A 23,230-nucleotide genomic window follows, 5' to 3' on the forward strand; every position below is an offset into this window, starting at 1 on the left:
CCATGATCAGGGCTGGTTTTCAGCAGAGCCGGACAGGACATCACTATCAGCTTGTTAGACACCGGCATTCAGAGCTACTTTACAAATAGTGCAGCTTCTTTCAGATGACAAGTGGGGCCGCTGAGTGTCGGACCTCCACCATCTCATATTGATCGAGAAGCTTGAAAACCCCCTAGAGGTCAGTGTTTCATTTAGTTTAATTAATTGGTAGAAGTTCCAAAATATTCCCCCCCCATAGGTTGCCAATGCAAAAAAGTATGAGATAACTCCAGATTAGTGAATATTACATAATGTTATTTCCTCACATATAAATTAAAGTGGATCCACAAGTGGAAGGGCAATTTTTCTATAAGCGATAAGTTAAAAAAAAACACAAAAATGGCAAAAACTAAACAAACTCTTCAATGAGTCGACTGTGGCCTAAGTTACTAACACACCTATGAACAGATGTAACAATGAATAAGGGCTGGAGCTAGAGATCCTGCTGGATGTCACACAATGCACTGGTGAGACGCCGGATCTTCTCTTCCGTGGATTTCTTACTGTGTGCAGTTTCTTGGAGTAGTTGTCGCATCTCTTCTTCTACCAGATAAACCTGGAATGGCAGAGAAATAAAGGAACGTTAATGTATTTATGGCCTCATGCATTATATTTAGATGTGGTGCCACCTCGTAGGTGTAGTTCATGGCGTTGTATCACCTTCTTTATATCCACGTAACTTGTATCATACAAAAAGTTTATAAATGTCCAAACTTGGCAAACATAACAAGCTGCAAGTTACATGCAATATTTTGGGCTGCACTTTGCTTTCTTTGAAGAACGGGGAAGGTTGGTTCCCAGCAGGAGCGCAGAATCACAGTGTAAAGAGATGGATTTTGATGGTAGATTTTATTTAATGCAGCCAAGAAAATTTCATCATGATAAACCAGGGACACTTACTCATGGATCCAGGCATAGTGACTGTGGTCATCTTCTTACATTTGTTATCCATGGCCTCTTTCCTTTAAAACCGTCTTCAGATTATGCTAACGTTACCAAAGCATCCCCTTTCTGTAGCTTCACCGGCTGTTACACTGTGCAAGGAAAACTTCTTTCCTCTAACTCTGAGATTACAGGAAGCAGAGGTGCTGCTACACAGTGCAAGAGCCTGTGAATCTGCAGCATGGAGGAGCTCTGAGCCCTTCTAGCTCTTAGTTTCATTCCATAGATTTTAGATGGAAGGAGGCCATTATATCGCGGTAAGGGAAAGATAGTAAACAAGATATCCTCCCACCCACTCGATGGTATAATGATACACACCTGTATCCTAAGATATCACCTACCACCTCCTCCTTCCCGCTCTATAAGTGGCCATTCAGGGTCACAATAACAGATTTGGTAGGACAATCCACTTTCCTGACCTTTGCAAGCTGTTTATTGTGAATTAACCCAAGGTGTATATACCTGGATTTAACACTTGTTTCTCTAGGTGTTGTTTAAATACATTCCTATAAAAAGTACTATTTGCTCTTATCCTCACTCAATTCCCCCCCCCCCCTTGTATTATTAGCACTATAAGCAGATACCCAGTATCATAACACTCTATGGCAGTGGTGGCGAAAAATGGCACGGGTGCCAGAGGCGGCACTCTGAGCTCTTTCTGTGGGCACCCGGACCATCGCCCCAGACAGGACTCAAAGTATCTTCCTGCAGTTCCAAACAACTTAAAAGATGCTGCTTTCGGTGATATTTTAAAGTGATACGTACTTGGCTACTTGGGACTGTAGGAAGAGGGAGAAAGTGTAGATAGGGCCAAATTATCTTTGGAGGTCCTCCTGCTGGCCCCATGATTCTCTATGTACAGAGGGACACCGGAAAGAAGCTACAATGATGCAAACTTTTCCTCCTTTCTACCGTATTGGTGTCCTCAGGAGGCGAGTTGAACGTTGTTGAAGAACAGGGAGCAATAAGTTACTGCTTTAATTTTTGGTTGGCACCTTGCGATAAATGAGGGGGTTTGTGTTTGCAGTTTGGGCACTCGGTCGCTAAAAGGTTCGCCATCACTGCTCTATGGTGATCCAAGCCTCATCCAGCAGAACTGTGACCAGTTCACTATAAAATCCGGATGGTACAATGTGTCCGCACTGCCACAGTCCGAAACCTCTAAGCTCCACTTTCACAAGCACAAAACAAAACAAAAATTTGTGCCCCCAAACTGTGAAGATGAGAGGGGAAGACGGTAGGAGGGCAAAAATCAAAACCAAGATTTCTGATGCTACACTGCCCCCTGATGGCAAAATACAGAATTTCAACTTAAAGACAACCCTGAGCTGTGATTGGCAGCCGTATGTGTCTTCACTAACCCATTGCAAAACCTGACAGCAATGTTCATACAACTTTAGAGCGTGGTTTACCCGCTACATGTTCCCCTTCCTCACAGGTTGTATAGAGGGGCAATGCCTAGACAGACATACACAGATTCTTACTTTCTCATTGGCTGCATCTATTTCCTTTTGCTTCTCACGTGCGAGGCTGACAAGCTCCGCCTGGTGTGCGGCCAGAATGGACTCTAGTTGTCTCCGAAACGCGTCATCCACAGAATGAAGCTTTTCCATCACAACCCTGTGCACAGACATCAGAAAGGTGAATTGTGTAAAAGGGAGAGGATTTGTGGCTGCTATTTATAAGAACATGTTAAGGAAGTGAACAAATGTATTACTGTCTTTAGACTGTAAGTTCTTGGGTGCAACAGACAGCAGGGTGTTGGATGACAACAGATTTTGAAATCAGCATTCTACAAAATTTCCCTGATACGTACACCCACGTCACTGATAGAAAGTGGTTTGTTCTGTGCAATTTCTAAAACTTCAAGGGAGGCTGCACACAATGTAACTGCTGACCACAGCGAATGTTCAGGATCAGCCTCTGCTGGATCCATATTCCATGGCCATTGCTTTACCCTAAGACTGTGTTCACACATCAGAATCCACATCCTGTGGATGCCTGCTTTCTATTGCTTTCAGTAGAATTCTACATTGTTCATGAGGCTGCAGAACTTTACACTGAAGAATTAAAGGAAATTTACCATCAAAATCCATCATGATAAACCAGGGACAGTTACTCGTAGATCCAGAGACCGTGACTGTGGTCATCTTCTTAGATTTGTTATCCATGGCCTCCTTCCTTCTAAAGTCAACTTTTCAAATTATGCTAATGAGCCTGGAGGGGTCTGGGGGTGTCACCAGAGCCCCGCTTGATGTAGCTTCACAGGCTATTACACTGCCTCACTGTCAACTCTTCACATCTCCCTCTGCCTGATATTTCCAACACAGTAGGAGGGGGAAGTGCTAGGGGGAGGGTGAGCCTGTGAAGCTACAGTACTGAAGGGCTCTGATAACGCTCTGTTGAATCATTAGCATAATTTTAATAGTCGATTTTAGAAGAAATGTGGCCATGCATAACAATTACCACAGTCTCGTGCCTGGATCTATGAGTAACTGTCCCTGGTTTAACATGATGGATTAATCCTTTTAAATTCTGACATAAACCTGCAACAAAGATAAGAGTCCCCAGTGCCAGGTAGATGTATGTGGATTACACCAAAGCTATGTGAAATGATGGTTGCTCTGATGCTGCGTTCACATTACGCTTGGGCGCATGCATACATTGACTAGCAGCACATTCTTCCTTGTTGAACAGCAAAGCACGTAACGCTGGGACACAAGTGTTTATTTAGGTCTAAATTATATTCTTTCAGGAGTTACTCATCCTCGAGTTTCTTGAATTGCGTTTCAAAACACAGTTAAACTGCAGTGTGTGAACTCAGCCCAAAGTTCAAGACCTAAGACCTATATCGATACAGATTTGTTTTCTTCATACATTCATTTCCAGCTGCAGAAATTTATGCCACAAATCTGTCACGTGTCAGTACAAATCATACAGTAAAAAACTAAGGGAAGAAAATATATAAAAAAGACGACTACCTGATATTGTGTTCCTGGCACTTTGCGCCGCCATTTTGTTGTAGCCCGCTTTTGCAGCATAAATGACACGTACACATGATAGACAGTCATTAAAAGATCAAACGAGGTCACTAACCGCCTGGATAAAAAGGCGGCTCGAGTTTCTTTAAGCTGAAATGTCTTTCTACTTACTTGTGGTTTTGAAGGCTTTTGTCTCTTTCTTCAATCAGCTTCTTTTCCTTGGCATCAAAATTCTCTTTCATGTGCCTGACTTGTGTTTCGAGCTGGCTCAGTAATTCCGCTTTATCCTGCCACTTCTTATTCATTGCGCTGTGAATAGAGAGAGCAAATACCCGAAATGATCCCCGATCCGACATCAAACAGCACAAGTTCCATTTAGTAAAAGCTGTGCTCGGGCCTAATCACCTGTAAGCCTTCCTCACATCCAGCAGCTCGGCCTCCTTGTCTTCCAGCTGAAGCTTCATCTCCTCCTTCCTCTCCATCTGCCTTTCCAGCTTCTCCTTCAGCTCCTGGAATTGTGTTGTTCTTTCATCATTTTGCTCTCTTAATGTCTTCTCCATCTCCAGATTCTCCGCACGTAACTTACGGATGCGTTCATCCCTTTCCTGCAATCCCTGAAAACACAAGGGGAGAGCAGGTCCCAGTCCATGTTACATGTGAATGTATAGAATTTTATTCTTTTGATGTGGATTGGTCCGAAAAATAGCTGCAGCTACCATCTATACATGTATGAGGTTTCCATTCTATCCCTTTATACCCATTATACCCACAGTGAGATACATATAGGGAGGTTAAGGCAATCACCAAATTCAAAGGGCGAGATTTATCATCAAGTTTCTGAGGTAAAACTGTTCTAGTTTCACATGGAAACCAATCAGAGCTTATTCGCCCTACAATAAAAACGTATAATAAACTCTCCACACCCCCCACTAGGAGCACAGCATCCAGCTGCATCCTACCGACCAAATTTAAGAAAAAAAAATAAAGGATCCCTAAGAACTTGTTGAAGCTTTATGAAAGATACTAACATGTGGTTAGTAATAACGAATACAGAGAGTCCACAGGTAACATACAAGATAGGTTCCTTGGGTTTGTTCTTAAGCTGAATTTGTATGCAAGTTGAAACTGTAAATCGAGACAATTGGAGTTTCAAAATTTTTTTGCTGTAATGGGACCAAGGATTATCAATAAAGCTTCATTATAGACACCTTACAGCTGATCATTGCAGTCTGGGACTATAGTAACATCCAGAGAGCTTCACCAGAGGTCACAGTGGGCAGAGGGGTCCGTCTTTAACTAGGGGTCGTCTGTAAGGCAGGTGTCGTAAGTAGGGGACCGCATGTATTGGTTTACACTCTTAAGTAAAAAAAAAGTTTTAATAGATAAAAAAAATATAAATCCCACTCTCAGGCTGAACTTGGTTTAAAAAAATGACCTAAAAAATAAATAAATGAAATAAAAACACAAATGGAAGAGAATCAATACAGTCCAATGACAACAGCCAATGACAGAGAGCACTGCTGTCCTCACCTCTTTCAGTTTCCGGATGGTTTCGGTTTGGTCGTCCACCATTTTGCTTTTGATTCTTAGGGCGTCATTGTCTCGTTCATTTTGTTTTTTCAATGTCTCGATCTCTGTAGATAGGACTTCGATTTTGGCTTCAAGTCTTCCTCTGTCCTGGGCCAACGCAACACCTACAGGAGGAAAGCAATGTATCCTTTTCAAGAGATTTTTGTTGCAATGTGAAACTTTCCCTACCCGTTCCGACTCCTTGCATCCTATTATAGACAGCGCTCTGCTGGTTTTGGGTGGATTTAGGTTTCCACAGTTTTCTTTCATAATAAAAATGTCAATGATAGTTTGAGCATCAATTCATCTCTGTATTCAAAATGTGCTCTCCATAGAAGTCAGTGCTTGTTATTCTGCTGATCTGTCCATGGTCATCCATCAGCTGTTGGGATACCGTGTATATAACTGTACTGAAGACTGACACCACATCATCTTCACACAGATGACAAGCACTATTCATCAAAATCCAGCATGATAAACCAGGGACATTACTCATAGGTCCAGGCACCATGACTGTGGTAACCCTCTTACATTTGTTATCCATGGCCTCCATCCTTCTAAAATCAACTTTTAAAACTATGCTGGTCTAAGGACTGCACCGAGGTGCACCAACTGCCTCATTAGCATATGGATTCAAAATGGGAATTTCTTTGATTGTAGATTACAATGTTTGTGGAGGTGGCAGACTCCCTCTGAGCCAGTATACTGGGCATCACAATAAGGATGCCAGGGATACCGCATGTGGTGGCTTTACTGGCGGACCACAACGAAAAGGTCAATGCCTAGAGAGGTTTAAGCTAAAAAAAATTTTTTACCTTGCTGCGTCAGCTCTTGTCCCCAGATTTTCCTTTCAGCTTTTAGTCCATCGATCAAGGACTCCTGGGCTGTGAGCTGTGAAATAAGTTTGGATTTCTCTTGCTTCAGTAGCTCAATCTGAACAGTTTTTCTTTTCTCTTCTTCCCCTACTATTTCCAGGTTGCGTATCTTGCTCTATAATCAAAGTAAAATCAGTGTTAATAACTCATTAGCGCATGGAAAACCTTAGCTGAGGTTACATTTATTGTATTATTAAAGTTAAGAGGTAGCTAAACCTTGGAAGCAAGTTTTTATCAGTTCAGGAAGGAATCGTGCTGGTGATAACTTTGGTGGTAAACTTTGTAGTATCCTTCATTAAGTTAAAAAAAAAAAAAAAAAGAAGCAAAACCTTCTTTGCAATTTTTTTTCCTCTTACTTCTCCTGTAGTGAGCAGTGTTTCTGAAAGCCTTATCAATTCCACAAACAGCAATTAAATGAGTCTTATCTCTGTTGGGAGAAAAGACTAGCCAAGGTTGCCTGTAAGGAGTTAAGCCAATAGACACTTAATCAGCTTCTCTTTATCAGCATCAGTGTAAGTACAGGACAGAAAGTTCATTTATCCATAAAAAGGATGTCCTGGAGCTGCAGAGGGTACAATGAAGAGCCACAAAAATGCTATGGGGTATGGAGTGTCTTAGTTATGAAGAAAGATTAAAACTATCGTATTTTTCGGACTATAAGACGCACAAAAAATCCTTTGATTTTCTCAAAAATCAAAAGGTGCGCCTTATAGTCCAGTGCTCCTTATATATGAACTGTACTTACAGACAACAGCTGCCATGAACTGTGCACAGGTCTGCCACCTGCTGGTCACTCATCCTTATAATCAGGTGCGCCTTATAATCCGGTGCGCCTTATAGACCGAAAAATACTGTACTAGATTTATTTAGTCTGGAAAAGAGACGACTAAGAGGAGACATGCTTCATTTAAATAAATGTATGAATGGTCCAAAAAATATGGTGGAAAGTTGTTCTAGGTTAAATAAAATCAAAAGACGAGGGGGCACTGTCTCCGTTTGGAGAAATCAAGGTTTAATCACCGGAGGCGACGGCTTTTTTACTATGAGAACTGTCAATCTGTGGGAATAGCCTGCCTCAGGCGCTGGTCACAGCAGGGACAGCAGAGAGCTTCAAGAAGGGTCTAGATGCCTTTTTACACCTAAATAATATTGACTGTTATGCTATATAGATTTTTTTTCCCCTGAATCCCTCCCTCATCCAATCCCTTCCCTGGTGGAACTTGATAGACATGGTTTTTTTTTTTCCCAACCGTATAAACTATGTAACTGTAACCGTGCTGAAAGCAGGAATGAAGGGATAAAATGGAGGGATTTGTCTTTGATGATAGTATAGTTTATCATCTGCATTATGGATTTATGCCATTTTTGAAAAGTTTAGTTGGGCTTTAGAGATGTATCACGAGTCATCCAGCTATAAGGAGTCAGCATGACATTCTATGTAGGTTCCAGGGTTATTTCCATAGCTGCACAGCAGATGCAGGTTGTTAAGGCCCAATTCTAACATTTGCATCCATTGATAGGTTCTGTTCCACTGATTCCTGTACAGTTTGATTTTGTTCTCTAGCCCTTCTTGAGCAATCTGTGCAGGTATTCCCACCCCTCAATATGCTAATTAGACCCTCATCTCTCAGGTGGGTGGTACTGGGCCGTCTGATTGAGCCTAGGACTGCCCAGTTGGCAGTAGAGAGCCTAATTATCATATTACAGGAAAAAAAGGAAAGGTCAAGTATCAGTGGAGCGCCCTTTATTGATGGATGCAAAGAGGTAGAGTTGGTGAAAGATCTAGAAGTCACCAGATAAATGTTATATGCGGAAGAATCTGCACACTCTTTATTCTTGGTTCCTCGGACATCGGCTGTAATACATTTCATTCCCTTCCAGAGATTAATATGTGAAATGCCCCAGAAGTGACAACACATCTCGCACCACATGGTAATGTGCAGAATATTAAAGGACATCTATCACCAGATCAAGGATTGTAAACCAAGCACACTGACATACTGGTGTGTGCCCCCTCTGGCAGGATCTGCTCTTCTTTAAGCTTCTTATGGCCTAATTTTTTTTAAAGGCTTTTAAAATTATGCATATAAGCCTGAATTGGAGACTGGAGCCCCTCAGGCTAATTTGCATAATTTTTACAGCCCTTTTTTTTCTTAAAAACAAGGGCCTAAGAAACTAAAAGAAGAGCAGGTCCTGCCAGAGGGGGCACACACCAGTAAGTCGGTGTGCTTGGTTTACAATCTTTGATCTGGTGATAGATGTCCTTTAACAAAAAACTTACTTTTAGAGAATTGATGGTTTCTTGCTTTGCTTTTGTGATGTCTGCTATTCGGGTCTTCTGTTCCTTCACCATAGTAGTAAGCTCTTGAATCAAACATGCCGACTGCTTCTCTTTATGACGGCTGTGAGCGAGCGCTTCTTTATGTTCTGCTAGTTCTGCCGTCACCGTGTCAAAGCCATCCTTCACCTGAAACAATGACACGGTGTTTAAATGCAAGTAAAAAACGGGTCTTAGTAAACAACAAGTTGATTTACTTCATAAAATCTTTAAGAAACAGCACCATTACTGTCCAAAGGTTGTTCGTTTTAACCCCTTCATGACTGCCATAAGGCTATATATGTTGTATTTGCACATATAGACACGCCTATAAACACTCCTGAACTGTGGCACCTAGAAACACCATTGTGGGGTCACATTAAAGAAGAGAATCTTCCCTTTGTTTAAATAACAGGTGTCAGGGTTCACTATTTGAAATCAGCCCCGCTGCAGCCTGTCGTTAGCAAGTACATGCACCCTCTTGTCTGCATCTCTGAACCTGGAAATGGCGATGGATTAACAGTGTACATATTTATAACATATTCTGACAAAAGCGTGTACAATTTTAACCACTAAAAACTAATTCAATAGGAAAAATGACAAAAACAGATCATTTTTAGTTATTTGTTTGGTAATTATTCTATCATGTTAAAGTCTGACATATCTTGAAAAAAAATCATAAAGTAAAGAGCAGAACAGAACTGCAAAGATTGAACTGGACATTCAGGCACCAATGACCCTCAGTCGGGAAGGGGTAGATAGACCCCTGTCCTTGCCCATGGACATGGGTGGCGCAGTTTCCGGAAAAACACAGAAAAGTTTACCTGATCCTGAAAACCCCTTTAAGATAGCTGCACATTCAGCACAGCGGTACCTCTTTAAATCTTCCAGATTCGATAATGAGAGCCGTCCGGAATTCATCCTCTAGATCTGTATATTGTTGTGACAGTGCATTTATTTTCTCCTGAAATTCCTTGATCCGCTGATTATGGAGACTTTCTGATTTGGACACCTCCTTGGCCACAGCCTCCTGGAACTCAGGTCCATTTAATGACACTCTTGTATCCAGCTCCTTTCTAGAAATGAAGGACAGACATAGAGATGTGATGCTATAAACCCAGAAACTGATCAGGTATGTGAGGACAAGGCTGTAAAGAATCTTACATGACTAAAGAATCTTTCAGATGACTTTCCAGGACACGTTACCATTTTATTACTTTTAGTCTGCATTTTCTAGTAGCTTTTCCTTAGCAGGCTTGATCTCTAATTCTCAGGCGTCTCGGAGCAGATGAAAGGAGACAGTGTCCCTGACCGGTCTGTGCATGTTCTACCTTCCAGGACCTTATGATAGTGTTCACTGGCACCCATTACGCCAATTAGACTCTCTACCAATGGGCAGTACTGATATATGAGAGAGAGTAAGGTCTAGAGTGAGAGAGAGAGAGTAAGGTCTAGAGTGAGAAGGAGTAAGATCTAGAGTGAGAAAGAGAGAGATCTAGAGTGAGAAGGAGTAAGATCCAGAGTGAGAAGGAGTAAGATCCAGAGTGAGAAGGAGTAAGATCCAGAGTGAGAAGGAGTAAGATCCAGAGTGAGAAGGAGTAAGATCCAGAGTGAGAAGGAGTAAGATCTAGAGTGAGAAGGAGTAAGATCTAGAGTGAGAAGGAGTAAGATCTAGAGTGAGAAGGAGTAAGATCCAGAGTGAGAAGGAGTAAGATCTACAGTGAGAAAGAGAGAGAAGGATCCAAAGAGAGAGATCCAGAGAGAACATATAGAAAGAAAAGAAATTACTGTTTTTGTGTTTCAACCAATGGTCCCTGTTTCTTAGGGGAGATAGAACTGTATTTTGCACATCGCCCATGCCCTGCGGTTCTCCTCGATCTCCTCCGCAGGACAGTTTCCAGCCTGTGATTTCAGCTTTCTGGTTTTACTCCAAATAATGTCCCTCTTCTGTATGATTCTTCCAGTGAGAGGTAACATGGACATAACCAGGGCAGTGAGCAGAGTAATTCCTGTGGTAGGTATAACGTCCGCATGCTATAGACCAGTGATGGCAAACCTTTTAGAGACCGAGTGCCCAAACTTCAACAAGGACCCGCTTATTTATCGCAAAGTGCCAACACAGAAATTTTATTTGTGATTTATACTCCCTTCTCTGTCAGTTTTCATTGATACCAGCACCTGAGGACACCAATAAAGCAGAAAATAGTCCCAGGTACAGCTGTCACTTTAAAATAGCTCTGTCCACAGCAAGTCCTGTGCTGTCTGGGACTGCAGGAAGATACCTGGAGTCCTCTCTGGTGATGGCCTGAGTGCCCACAGAAAGGGCTCTGAGTGCCACCTCTGGCACCAGTGCCATAGGTTAGCCATCACTGCTATAGACTATGGCGTTACCTGTGTTCCTGCTCCCTTGAGGTAAGAAGTTCGTGAAGCTGCTGAATTTTCTCTTTGTGCTGACGTACCGACGCCCGAAGCAACTCGTTTTCTCTTTGGGAGGCGGACGCTTTCCGCTCAGCTTCCTGCACGTGTTTCATCTGTTAAATAGTATAAACTTCCATTGGTGTAAAACAAACAATAGTCACACCACATCCACATTATGCTTCATTACTGGATGTTAAAGTGCAACTGCCAGAAACATTAGCAATTACTACACGATTGACTAAAGAATATTGGTGCTTTTTTTTGGGAAATTGACTCTTCTTATTTGCATTACCAATGGCGGCCACTAAACAACGTATCCTAAACATTGCCCTTCAGCTGATCAGGGGGAGGATGGTGGAGTTGGATCCCCACATTCTGATATTGATAAGTTATCCTTAGAATATGTCGTCAATATTAAAGTGTTTAAAAATCCCTTTAAGTCACTCTTACCTTCAGAAGTTGTTTAAAGGAAATCTACCAGCAAAATCCAGCATGATAAACCAGTGACACTTACTCTGTGACTGTGGTAATCTTCTTATATTAGTTATCCATGGCCTGCGTCCTTCTAAAATCAACTTTAAAAAGTATGCAAATGAGCTTGAAGGAGCTCTGGGGAAGCATCTGGCTCATTAGCATAATTTTATTGTTGATTTAGAAGGAAGGAGGCCATGGATAACACATATAAGAAGATTACCACAGTCACGGAGCCCGGATCTATGAGTAAGTGTCCCTGATTTATTATGATGGATTTTGATGGTAGATTTCCTTTAATATTGTTAGAGGACATTTACCATTAGGTTGCCTGATGGTAGACTATTAGTACTGATATGGTTGTTGTGTCTTCAGGGGCTCTGATCCGCGTTTATCAGTTTCCAGAATGTCGCCGCGCACAAATTATTAGACATGGAGCCACTATGGTGACATAAGCATATTTTGTGACTTTCTTCTAAACGGCAACATTCTGGAACTTAATAAAAGCGGATCAGAACCCCTGAAGACATAATGGGGCACATTTACTAAGGGTCTGAATCGCGTTTTTCCGCCGGGTTTCCCAAATTTTTCCGATTTGCAACTAATTGCCCGGGATTTTGGTGCACGTGATCGCTTGTGGAGCATCGGCGCCGGCTTTCACGTGAAAGAAATCGGGGGGGGGGGGGGGGGGGGGGCGTGGCCGTTGGAAAACCCGACAGATTCGGAAAAACTGTAGAAATTTTTTAAAAAATTGTGTCGCAAAAATAGCACTCACATACACCGAGACGGAGGAGGTGAATTCCGCCGGACTTCAGCGCAGCAGTGACATCTAGTGGACATCGGGCGCACGACCTTAGTGAATCCCGGCAGAACCCGAATCAGCGTTGGAGAACGCGCCGCTGGATCGCAACTGGACCGGGTAAGTAAATGTGCCCCAATGAGCGTATGATAACTAATGGTCTAGCATCAGGTCCTGATTGTAGAAAACGAAAGGTGTAGAGCAGCACCGTGTAGAAATAAAGCGGGTGCAGGCCTTCAAAAAGGTTCTGACAACAACCTCATTCAGCTGCAGCAAGTGACAAAACTGATTGTAGATATCCTTTAACAATGGGGCACGTCTATCTTTCTCCCTTTTGAGGCTTTTTAGGCACATGTGCACTTTTGTAACTTCTTTTGCACCGAAACCTTCTCCCTTCAAAGTTCGCCATTGGCAAATTATCCTACGTTTCCTTAGTTATCACCTATCCCAGAAGTGGAAACTGCGACTTTCTTTTTTAAGTTGCAAAAGAAGTCACAAAACGATACAGGTATTGTTTTTACCAGGTGCAGCACATATCTTTCAGCTGTTTTTGACTCAATAAAGACTTTAGCGCAGATGTATTAAAAGGACAAAATTTCTAAAACACATCTGAACAGCAGAAAAAAGAAAGGCAGGCGCTCTAAGCCAGAATTCAGATACCCGTGCCCCAATGTCTCTATTGTTCTGTCTGTACACAACCACCTACCTCCAGGGCTTCTTGCTGTATTCTTTGAGTTTCTAGTTTGGACATCGAGTCTTCTAACTTTTTGAGGGTCCTTTGGTAGTCGTCTTCTTTGCTTGTGAAATCCTTGATCTCATTCGCCAGCCTTTCGTTTTCCTCTCTTAATTGGTGAATGAGGGCCTGGAGGGTCGTTTTAGCATTTTTCTCCTTTAACAGTAATTCTTTAATCCTGCAAAAAAAAAAAAAAAAAAAAGCATAATCACAACAATTACCTTCTCTGCTTGTAGACTGTGAGAAATACACTGTAAACTAGCATTTCTCTAAGGCTACATTCACACAAATGTATGGGGGGGGGTGGGGGGACGTATATACGTCCCCCATACACTTCTATGGGCTCACAGCCCTATATAGGAGCGGTACGGTGCAGCACACGTGCGGCACCATACCGCTCCGTAGCAAGATAGGACATGTCCTATCTTTCAATGGAATACGGCGAATTGTGCTGTATATTGCTATAATATACACTAAGAAAAAAAAGAAGTGTGCTATTCCGGACCCAAAAGTAATTTTCAATACTGTATTGTATTGTATATTTTGGCATTTTTCATCTTATCTAATTGTCCATACACTTGTGGTCAGGGGTGGTGGATGGAGTAGGGTTATGTACCCACTCTGTCCTGGGTCTTCTTTGATACTTTTAATTGATTTTAAATAAGCAGTTGTGTATTTCAAGAATTGTTTAATAAAGATTGAATTGTATTGAAAATTATTTTTGGATCCGGAATAGCACACTTCCTTTTTTCTTAGTGTATATTGTCTCTTGTTGGTGTGCGGACCAGTTTATACTCCAGCTGTGCACGCCCCATTTCGTTCTTTGTGTATATTCGTTCTGTATATTGCTATGGAGAGGGGTGGGGGTGAGCTGTGCTCATCCCCTGCTCTTCTCCGCAGCGCCGATGTATGCCCACCATACTAGGGTACAGAGGGAATACATTGTGTGAATGTAGCCTTACATTGTATAAAGAGATCGGTTTGGAGAAGGACATTCAGGAAATATAAAAGTTATTCTTACATAAGACCCTCCTTTGTATATTGGACTTAATTTCGATTCGTAGTTAGGTTTATGCAGTGGACTGTAAAATGTGGGGAATAGAATAAAAGGAGGTCAGTCGAAATCAAAGACCAAAGAAGCCTACATGACATCTGGCTGGGGCATGTGGAAAGGTTTAATGGGGTATTTCAGGAGTTTGACACTACCTTAGGGGTCAGATAAAAGAGGAGAAACAAAATAGTATCTATATCACTACTATCTATATTATCTGATATATCTATCTCCATCTGTATTGGCTATTTATGTATTTCAGGAGTTTAGACAATCTCTCCTTAGGTTAGGTCATCAAATACAGACAGGTAGACGTCTGACAACTGACACCCCCATGACCAAGTGAAGCAGTTACAGTTTCCATCACATGATTTGTTTGCAGCTTTCTAATTGGGCCTTATGCACACGAACATGTGACCCCATAGAGGTGGGCGGCCATGCGGCCAAATGAAGTACATGTCGGGTTTCAACGGAGAGGGGAGAGATCAGGGGCGCTCAATACCCCTCCCGGGCATGTGCTACACCCAGGTGAGCATACGGCCGTCTGCATGAGGCTTTATAGTCAGTTAGGTCACTTGGACACTACCATGTGCTCACCGGGGCTGGAACATGGGTGTAGTACACAACCGGGTGGAGAAGGGAGGGGGAATGAGCACCCCACACCCCTCCCCTCTCCATAGAAAGCAGAGTGGCCACGTGAAAGCTCACCGCACCCTGTGAACGGTGTCTTCTAGTGGCTATTCGTTGTGCGTATCAGACAATTGCTGATCTCATATAAATCCACAATCATACAGATAGGTGTTAAAAAAAAACCTTGGACACTTAGATCCTTAAAGGAGTTGTCTACAAGGATAAACAGTAAACTTAAAATAATGAAACAAGTGATGATCACCTGATGGATCACCAACTGGTCTCCACTTGTCAGCCAATAACCGGAGACAGTGTCCAATACAGGTCCCTGTTGTAGTCAGTGATAGGCTGTGTGCCTAGAGGGACCCGGAATGGGGGCCGCAGAGCTACCAGGGGGAAGAGAATCATTTGTTTTTGTTTGTTTTGGTCTAGAGGGGGTCATTTGTTGCAACAAACAGCAATATTATGATGGTTGGGGTTTAACCTTGCACATTTCTAGTGATTAAGAAAAGGGCAGGGGTGACCAGTACATCCCGTATTCCCATTTTTGTTCACCGGGCACATTCCATACTGTGAGACTGTAAAGGAACTGCACAGCATGAGGGATAAGGAAAGTATCAGTCAGTCCCTCCCCTCTGCTATGAGTTACTGCTATAGCAGCATTCTGTTTGAATACTACAGCTGTAACTCAGAGAGTAGGGTCTGTGCTGTGTTCAGTGAAGAGATCTCACACACCAATGCACCAGAGCGCTCCAAGTCCAGCTACAATCCTGGAATATAAATGCATTTTTTCAAAGTCCTGCTGCTACAAAGACAAACACACAAAGTTATGGTTACACAGATATCTATCCAGGGCCAAACACTGTTTGCAGCTTTGTATGGTCAGTAACAAAGTCACTTTAATGTCCTTTGCAAAAGAGGTAGAGGCTGTAAGGGACGCTGTACTCACCGGTCAGTAGTGTACATAGCCATGCTGTTAATATCCTTCTCTTCCTTCGCCTGACTCTGCAACTCTTTGATATTTTCCGTTAACTTCACCACGAGTTGTTCAGCTTTCCATCTCCGCTCTCGCTCCTGATCCAGTTCCTGGACAAGCGCCTGCAGAATAATGGGAAATGGAAGTGTCGAGCAATATCCAATGCTTTATGTTACTGCCAAATACCCAGGATGTCGTCTTACTCTGTAGGTGGATTCCTCCACTGGTTGAGCACCGGATAGCGATGTAGATCTATTTCTTATCGGAGATCTTGAAGTTCTTGAAAGTTTGGTCTTGGTAGGTTCTGCGCTGTCTATTCTTTCTGAAGACAAGCTGCTTACACTGCCAATTTTCCGGAGGGGACTGGGGCTTTTCCCTCTCCTTGCTGTGCTGTGACTTGGTACACTACTGAACATAGAAATATCAATGGTTATATATCTTCAAAGGGAACATAAGAGAAATCTATATTTATATATCTTCCTAAGCCTCATGTACAACACCATGTGGGCCGCCAGCAATGGGCCATGTGCCGGTGCGAGCCAATATCCATACAAACTGACTGCCGGCACCGCAAAGACAGGAATAGGACTTGCCCCATCTTTTGTAGTGTGGGCAGTTGGCAAATACATGGTGTGTACGCATATACAGTGCATGCATGTATGCAACAAACAATTACAGGTAACACCCGCGATCGGTGCTAGCATCGATGTTAACTGCCGTCTTGGCACAGATCTTCGCTCCCCGTGACACCATTGGGGAGTGTCGATTCGGTACTATGACAGCCTCGGGTCACACAAAGACCCGAGGCTGTCTCTTTTTCCACTATGTATTACAACGTCCGATTTGCACATTGTAATACATGATGTGAAAAATTCCCATATACTGCCATGTAATTCATTTTTGTAAATGTATGAAAACATTATAAAACCTATATAAAATTGGCATCCCTGTGCTCTTACTGACCCAAAAAATTGACTTGTCATTTGAGGAGCTCAGCAAAAGCTGTAAAATCCAAGCCCACAAGAAAATGGCACAAATGGATATTTTTCACCAGTTTCACATTTAGCACATTTAGAATTATTTTCCCGTTTCCCAGTACATGGCATGAAATATTAAATACCGTCACTGTGAAGTACAATCTGTTGCGCTAAAAACAAGCCCTCATACAGCTCCTTGCATGGAAAGTAAAAAAAAAAGGTAAGAATTTTTGAAGAAATAAAAATGCAGAAAAAAAAGGGCCTGGTTGTTAAAGGACATCTAACACCAGGATGAAGGATTGTAAACCAAGCACACTGACATACTGGTGTGTGCCCCCTCTGGCAGGATCCAATCTTCTTTAAACTGCTCCTGTTTTTAAGAAAAGGGGCTTTAAAAAATATGTAAATGAGCCTGAAGGGTTCCAAGCTCCATTATTATGGAGCCCCTCAGGCTAAATAAGAAAACTAGCGCATAAGAAGCTAAAAGAAGAGCAGATCCTGCCAGAGGGGGCACACACCAGTATGTCAGTGTGCTTGGTTTACAATCCTTCATCCTGGTGGTAGATTTCCTTTAAGGGTATTAAAATTGCAACAGATCATATTGTCTTGTGGGTTTTGGGTAGAGACTGGAAGAAGCATATGAAATCCCAGAATAACCAGGAAACGGAAGACAATCTATGGCTTTACCTGCTTAAAGTTTTAGTCTTGGTTTTCTGAAGACTGTGGGATTTGGGAGTTTGGTTGTTCTTTCGGCAGCTCGGGATTTTGCTCCGTTTTGTTACGTTGCTCTTGGCGTTTTCTTTGCTGCTCTCGCAGTCGCTCTCTGTTGTCAGGTCAGTGTCTCTCTTAGCTTTCAATATTTTTTCCTCTTTCGCACTGGAGGCCTGGAATACAGAAATAACACCTCATTTACACCTGTAAATAGAAGGAATAGGAAGGCGTTGTGCGGCATAATACATCCAATTCCAAACCTTCTTCAGAAGTTCTGTTATCTGATCCTCCAACTTCTTAATCCTCATTTCCCGCAGCATGTTGTTGGCATCTTGATTTTTCAGAAACTCCTGCTCGGAGGACGAGGTGACATCAGGGCCGCTGCTTCTATATCCTGAGCCAGAAGTAACAGGTCGCTTTCGGTAGTGAGATAAAACCTTATCAATCTGCGGTGTTATGGCTGGAGCACTCGTAGAATCCTAATGAAGCCAACGGAAGGGGATACAATAAAGACCAAGCTAACAGAGTCTTCTTACATCACATTACCATACATCACACTGGAACCCCCATTGGCGGATCCTAGAGGCAGCGCTGACACATGGGGATGGAGTATCAAAAATAATCTCTTACTGATCATATCACACTTTTATCAGTGGTTGTATTGTACATGCTGCAGTGAGTAAATAGGATATTAGGGAATGATGTGCAGTACCCGAGACATAATACTTCTATAATACACATGATAATCAACAAGCAGATAGGATACTATGAACAATCTACTCAGCTCCTCCTGCTCTAGAACATGCTGCCTGCAGATAGGACCCTATGTACAATCTGCTCAGCTCCTCCTGCTCTATAACATGCTGCCTGCAGATTGTACATAGTGTCCTATCTACTCAGCTCCTCCTGCTCTATAACATGCTGCCTGCAGATAGGACACTATGTACAATCTACTCAGCTAATCCTGCTCTGTAACATACTGCCTGAAGATTGTACATATTGTCCTATTTACTCAGCTTCTCTTGCTCTATAACATGCTTCCTGCAGATAGGGAACTGTACAATCTGCTAAGCTCTTTCAGGTCTATAACTTGCTGCAGGCAGATAGGACACTTTGTACAATTTGATCAGCTCCCCCTTCTCTATAACATGCTGCCTGCAGATAGGACACTATGTACAATCTGCTCAGCTCCTCCTGCTCTATAACATGCTGCCTGCAGGGACACTATGTACAATCTGCTCAGCTCCTCCTGCTCTACAACCTGCTCCCTGCAGATAGGATACTGTGTACAATCTACTCAGCTCCTCCTGCTCTATAACATGCTGTCTTTAGTTAGTTACAATGTACAATTTGCTAAGCCTTCCCTACTCTAACATGCTGCCAGAAGTTAGGAAGCTATTGACAATCTGCTCAGCTCCTCCTGCTCTATAATATGTAGCCTACAGGTAGATTATATACAATGTACTAATTTCCAACTGCTCTATAACATGCTGCCTGCAGTTAGTAATATGTACAATTTGTTCAGCTCCTCCTGCTCTATAACATGCTGCCTGCAGTTAGTAATATGTACAATTTGTTCAGCCTTTCCTATTCCAACATGTTCCAGCAGATAGCCCACTATGTGCAATCCGCTCTGCTTTCCCTGCTCTATAACATGAAGGAGTTCTAGAATTGATATTTTGTAAGGAATGCAATACTTTTTTAATCTTCTTGTAGCACATTACTTTACTACGTGACATAACAGAAGAATTGTGTTACCTTTATGTCTCTCTCTGCCGTGTCATTGTCACATGTGATCAGATATTCTAGAAAGTCCAGGTTAGGCAGATCCACTGAATCTATATCAAATCCAATACAAGATTCACCGGATCTACTTATTCCATCCAGGGCTTTTAGATGTGGCAAGTTTCCAAGGATCAAATCTCTGTATCCTAAACAGAAAATAATAGGTTTTTATAAGAAGTAGATAATAGAAGTATATTCCACAGGTCCGCAGGTACCAATCACTGGCTGAAAATGTGTCTTTCTGGAATATTCTGGTCCCCTTATACATCAGCTTAATCCCCCCCCATCCCCAGGGTATTTTATAGGAGTGTATACAGACAGCAGCTCACCTCTCCACACTTATATGCAAGTCCCAGAGGAGAAGGACATTACATTGGTATTGCGATTAGTGTCCAAAAATGGAATATCCCTACAAAGGGGTCTACTGCCTCCCTGAGCATAATAAGTTGATGGCAGCATGGAGTGAAGAGAAATGTGCTGCGATTTCAAAAATACCCTCGTTCTTTCTGTCCTTTATGTCATTTCTGTGAAATTCCCATGCTAATCCATATGTTAATGAGACAGTTGGTTGTCTCTTTAGCACCCGGAGCACTGCTATTACTGCCTGGAACTATAACCTCTCCATCAGATAAGCAGAATATTTGTTTTGTGGAAGAAGAGGGTAATGGTCAGAAGTGCTGCAGATAATAAAGACACAACCAAGGTGCACTGTGCCTCATTATCATACAGATTAAAAGGGGAATTTCTAGGAAACCGAATGATATACAGAAATAACAAGGGTAGTCTTCAAATCATGGCACATTTCTTACCATTGCATACCGCCAGCAAATGATTATGTTTGAGGAGGTGGTAGAAGCCCTTTCTAGATTCACTAACTTCCCTATTAACAAACTGAGAATATCTTGGAAAAGGCATAAAAGACAGAAATCACAGCTATTCTGTACAACATGCTGTCAGCCGATTAAAACACCTGCTGGAGGTGGTAGACTACCTTTAAAGAGAGCCTGACATCCTGATTTAAAACCCTAAACCAACTACAAACTTACATAGGACAATGTAATAAAAAAAAACCAAAAAAAAAAAACCATTATATTCACTCAGATGTGAGTCCAACGAGGCGCATCAAACTCAGATCTGAAGATCCTGGCACGTCCCCTTGTGTTGGGATACCTCGGCTTCATTGTCCTACCTACTGCACTTGCGCAGTGAAGCTGGGGTGTACTACGCATGCTTCACTTGCTGAAGGCAGGCGCCGAGAGCTCCGTAATGAGGTAAGTATAAAGGTCTGGTTTCATAATCACAACCGAGAGAACTCATACAAGGCGATTTGGGACACTAAACAACCGGTCTATAAAGACGTGTGGATGGTTAAGTCCAGGTTATTAGTGATATTGCTATTATTCTACTACCGTATTTTTCGGCCTATAAGGCGCACCTCTAATAAATGCCTGCTAAGACATCTAGGTTCATATATAAGGCGCACTGGAGTATAAGGCGCAGGATCAAATGCAGTACCTAAAAATGACCAGCAGGTGGCAGACCTGTGCACAGTTCAAGCCAGCTACACTTCCCGGGAAACTTGTCTTCAGCGTGTCAGAGAGCTCCGATCTCAGAGGTATGGGCTGTTGGGGGTTAATACAGGGTGATGCAGCAGGGGCTAAGCGGTCTCCCTCTGCCCCTTCTCCTTCCCTCCTCAGGCAGGGTGTTATTCCTGTGGGGTTCCCTGTGGCTCCTTCTCTTTCCCCTGTTACACGGCTGTCAGGTATGGGGGATTGTTTACTGATGATGATGATTGCCTCGTGGTCGGCACTATGGCAGCTCCGGTCTCTCCGTGCTAGGGGAGGGCAGGATGGGCACAATGTTAGTTGTGGTGCCAGGGCACTTCAGGAGCCAGGGACCCTGTATACTGTGTGGGAAGGTGCAGGAATTTTCTGGGGATGGAGCCATTAAACACTGGTAAATGTACAGTACATCTTGTCTGTAGTACATTTCTGTATAAGTTCATATATAAGGCGCACTGGCATAAAAAAAACGGTACTATAACTAATCTCTGAAATGAAATACCTTCTATATAACAGACCGGGTTGCCTTTGCCATCCTGCTCCAATGTCAGATGAACTAAACAGTGCAATCCCATCATGCTGTGCAGTACTTGGTCTACGCTGCTGATGCAGTTGCTATGGAGATACAGGTGGCTTAGTTTGTGATTCCGTCCGTGAAGTGGAATTAATCCTGAAAAACAAGATGAAGATAAGACAAGAGTGTAACTACAGTATCCGTCACTACACGGCATAAGCTATTTTTCTGAACCTGCAATGATATTGTAATCGCCATCACAAGAAGAATTGTTACTTGTATGTATCAGCATTGGCATATCAGACTACGGCCTTATGCACACCACCGTTATGGGGGCCGAGACCTGGCAGCAATTTGTGGCCGGGTCACAGCCACCAGAGAGATCTATAAAAAGAAGAATCTTAATTTATAAAGTGCCATCAAATTCCGCAGCACTTTATAAATTATATGGCACCTGATCACGGTGCGGTCAGCAAGGGGCTTAGAGTCACACTTTAACCCCTTAAGGACGCAGCCATTTTGTAGCTTAAGGCTCAGCCCGATTTTTTGGATTCGGACTTGCGTCGCTTTATATGGTTATAACTTTTGAACACTTTTACTTATCAAAACGATTCTGAGATTGTTTTTTCCCCACATGTTGTACTTCATTTTAGTGGTAAATTTTGGCAGATAAGTTTTGCGTTTATTTACAAAAAAAAAGAAAATATGATAAATTTTTTGAAAAATTTGCCATTTTCGAAATTCTAAATCATTGCGTTTTCAGGCAGATAGATTTACCACCTAAATAACTTGCAGAATAACATTTCCCATTTGTCTACTTTACATTTTCATAATTTCTGAAATGTCTGGATAATTTATTTTGATGTCACGCGGCTTACAAATAGAATATCGCTTTTCAGAATTGACTATTTTGGGGATAAATACAGTTTTGAATGAAATTTTACATATTTAGCATCAAAACCCCCTATATAATCTACCCATTTTCAAATCTGCACCCCTCAAGCTATCAGAAACAGCTTTTACGAAGATTGTTAACCCCTTGAGAACTTCATAGTAATTGAATCAAAATGGAGGTGAAATTTAGAATGGTCATATTGTTCCCTTATACGTTCATTTAGCACTAAAATTTACACATTTCCAAAATATAAAAAGAGAAAACCCACCATACAATTTGTTCAGCAATTTCTCCTGAGTACAAAGACCCCCCCACATGTGGCCGTTACCTGTTTTATGGGTGCACAGCGAGGTGCAGAAGGGAAGGAGGGCGCTGCAGCTGCCAGGATTTTAGTTTCCTCATTGGCCCCTTTTGAAGGCTATAAAATTTTCGCTTTTTCGTTATTGGGGCCATGTGACGGCATTTTTTTTGCGGGACGAGATGCTTTTTCCATTGTTACCATTTTGGGGTTGGTATCACCTATTGTTGAAAATTTAGGAACTTTTTTTGAGGGCAGGAGTAGAAAAGCATCAATTCTGTACTGGATTTTTTACTTTTTTTTTTTTTTTGGTGTTCACCGTATAGCCTAATAATCCTGTTATCTTTATTCTATGGGTTGATACGATTACGGGGATACCAGACATGAATATATTTTCTTACGTTTTACTAAATTTGTCAAACAAAACCCTAATGTGGGGAAAAATCTATCATTTATGTATTGCCGTCTTCCAAGTGGCATAACATTGTTACTTTTTTGGCTACGGAGCTGGTTGATGGCTTGTTTTTTGCGGGACATGTTGTACTTTGCACCAGTATCATGTCTGAGTACATATGGTTTTTTGATCGCATTTTATAGCATTTTTTGTGGGATTGAAAAGGTAAAAATCATAATTTTTGGAGGGTTTATAACAGTTTTTTTTACGGCGTTTATCGTGGGGGTTCAATA

General features: G+C 42.2%; 1 protein-coding gene across 4 annotated transcripts in view; it reads right to left on the minus strand.

Annotated features, from left to right (window-relative positions):
- Positions 1-277: 277 nt before the first annotated feature.
- LRRCC1 (leucine rich repeat and coiled-coil centrosomal protein 1) overlaps positions 278-23,230 on the minus strand; it is a 38,382-nt gene continuing 15,429 nt past the window's right edge. The window contains exons 5-21 of one of the 4 annotated variants that reach the window (XM_072151618.1): positions 21,339-21,506; positions 19,248-19,420; positions 17,750-17,968; positions 17,466-17,662; positions 16,005-16,206; positions 15,775-15,923; positions 13,118-13,322; positions 11,115-11,254; positions 9,598-9,799; positions 8,688-8,873; positions 6,347-6,521; positions 5,493-5,656; positions 4,368-4,576; positions 4,134-4,271; positions 3,963-4,010; positions 2,466-2,601; positions 278-595 (exon numbers count right to left, since the gene is read on the minus strand). In XM_072151618.1, the coding sequence (XP_072007719.1) occupies positions 473-595; positions 2,466-2,601; positions 3,963-4,010; positions 4,134-4,271; positions 4,368-4,576; positions 5,493-5,656; positions 6,347-6,521; positions 8,688-8,873; positions 9,598-9,799; positions 11,115-11,254; positions 13,118-13,322; positions 15,775-15,923; positions 16,005-16,206; positions 17,466-17,662; positions 17,750-17,968; positions 19,248-19,420; positions 21,339-21,506 (2,834 nt within the window). In that variant the 3' untranslated portion in view covers positions 278-472. Of the gene's footprint in view, positions 596-2,465; positions 2,602-3,962; positions 4,011-4,133; positions 4,272-4,367; positions 4,577-5,492; positions 5,657-6,346; positions 6,522-8,687; positions 8,874-9,597; positions 9,800-11,114; positions 11,255-13,117; positions 13,323-15,774; positions 15,924-16,004; positions 16,210-17,465; positions 17,663-17,749; positions 17,969-19,247; positions 19,421-21,338; positions 21,507-23,230 lie in introns of all 4 variants that reach the window. The other 3 variants (XM_072151617.1, XM_072151620.1, XM_072151619.1) reach the window with 3 other exon arrangements.

The sequence above is a fragment of the Engystomops pustulosus genome, chromosome 5, assembly GCF_040894005.1.
Source record: "Engystomops pustulosus chromosome 5, aEngPut4.maternal, whole genome shotgun sequence".
Lineage (NCBI taxonomy): Eukaryota > Metazoa > Chordata > Amphibia > Anura > Leptodactylidae > Engystomops > Engystomops pustulosus.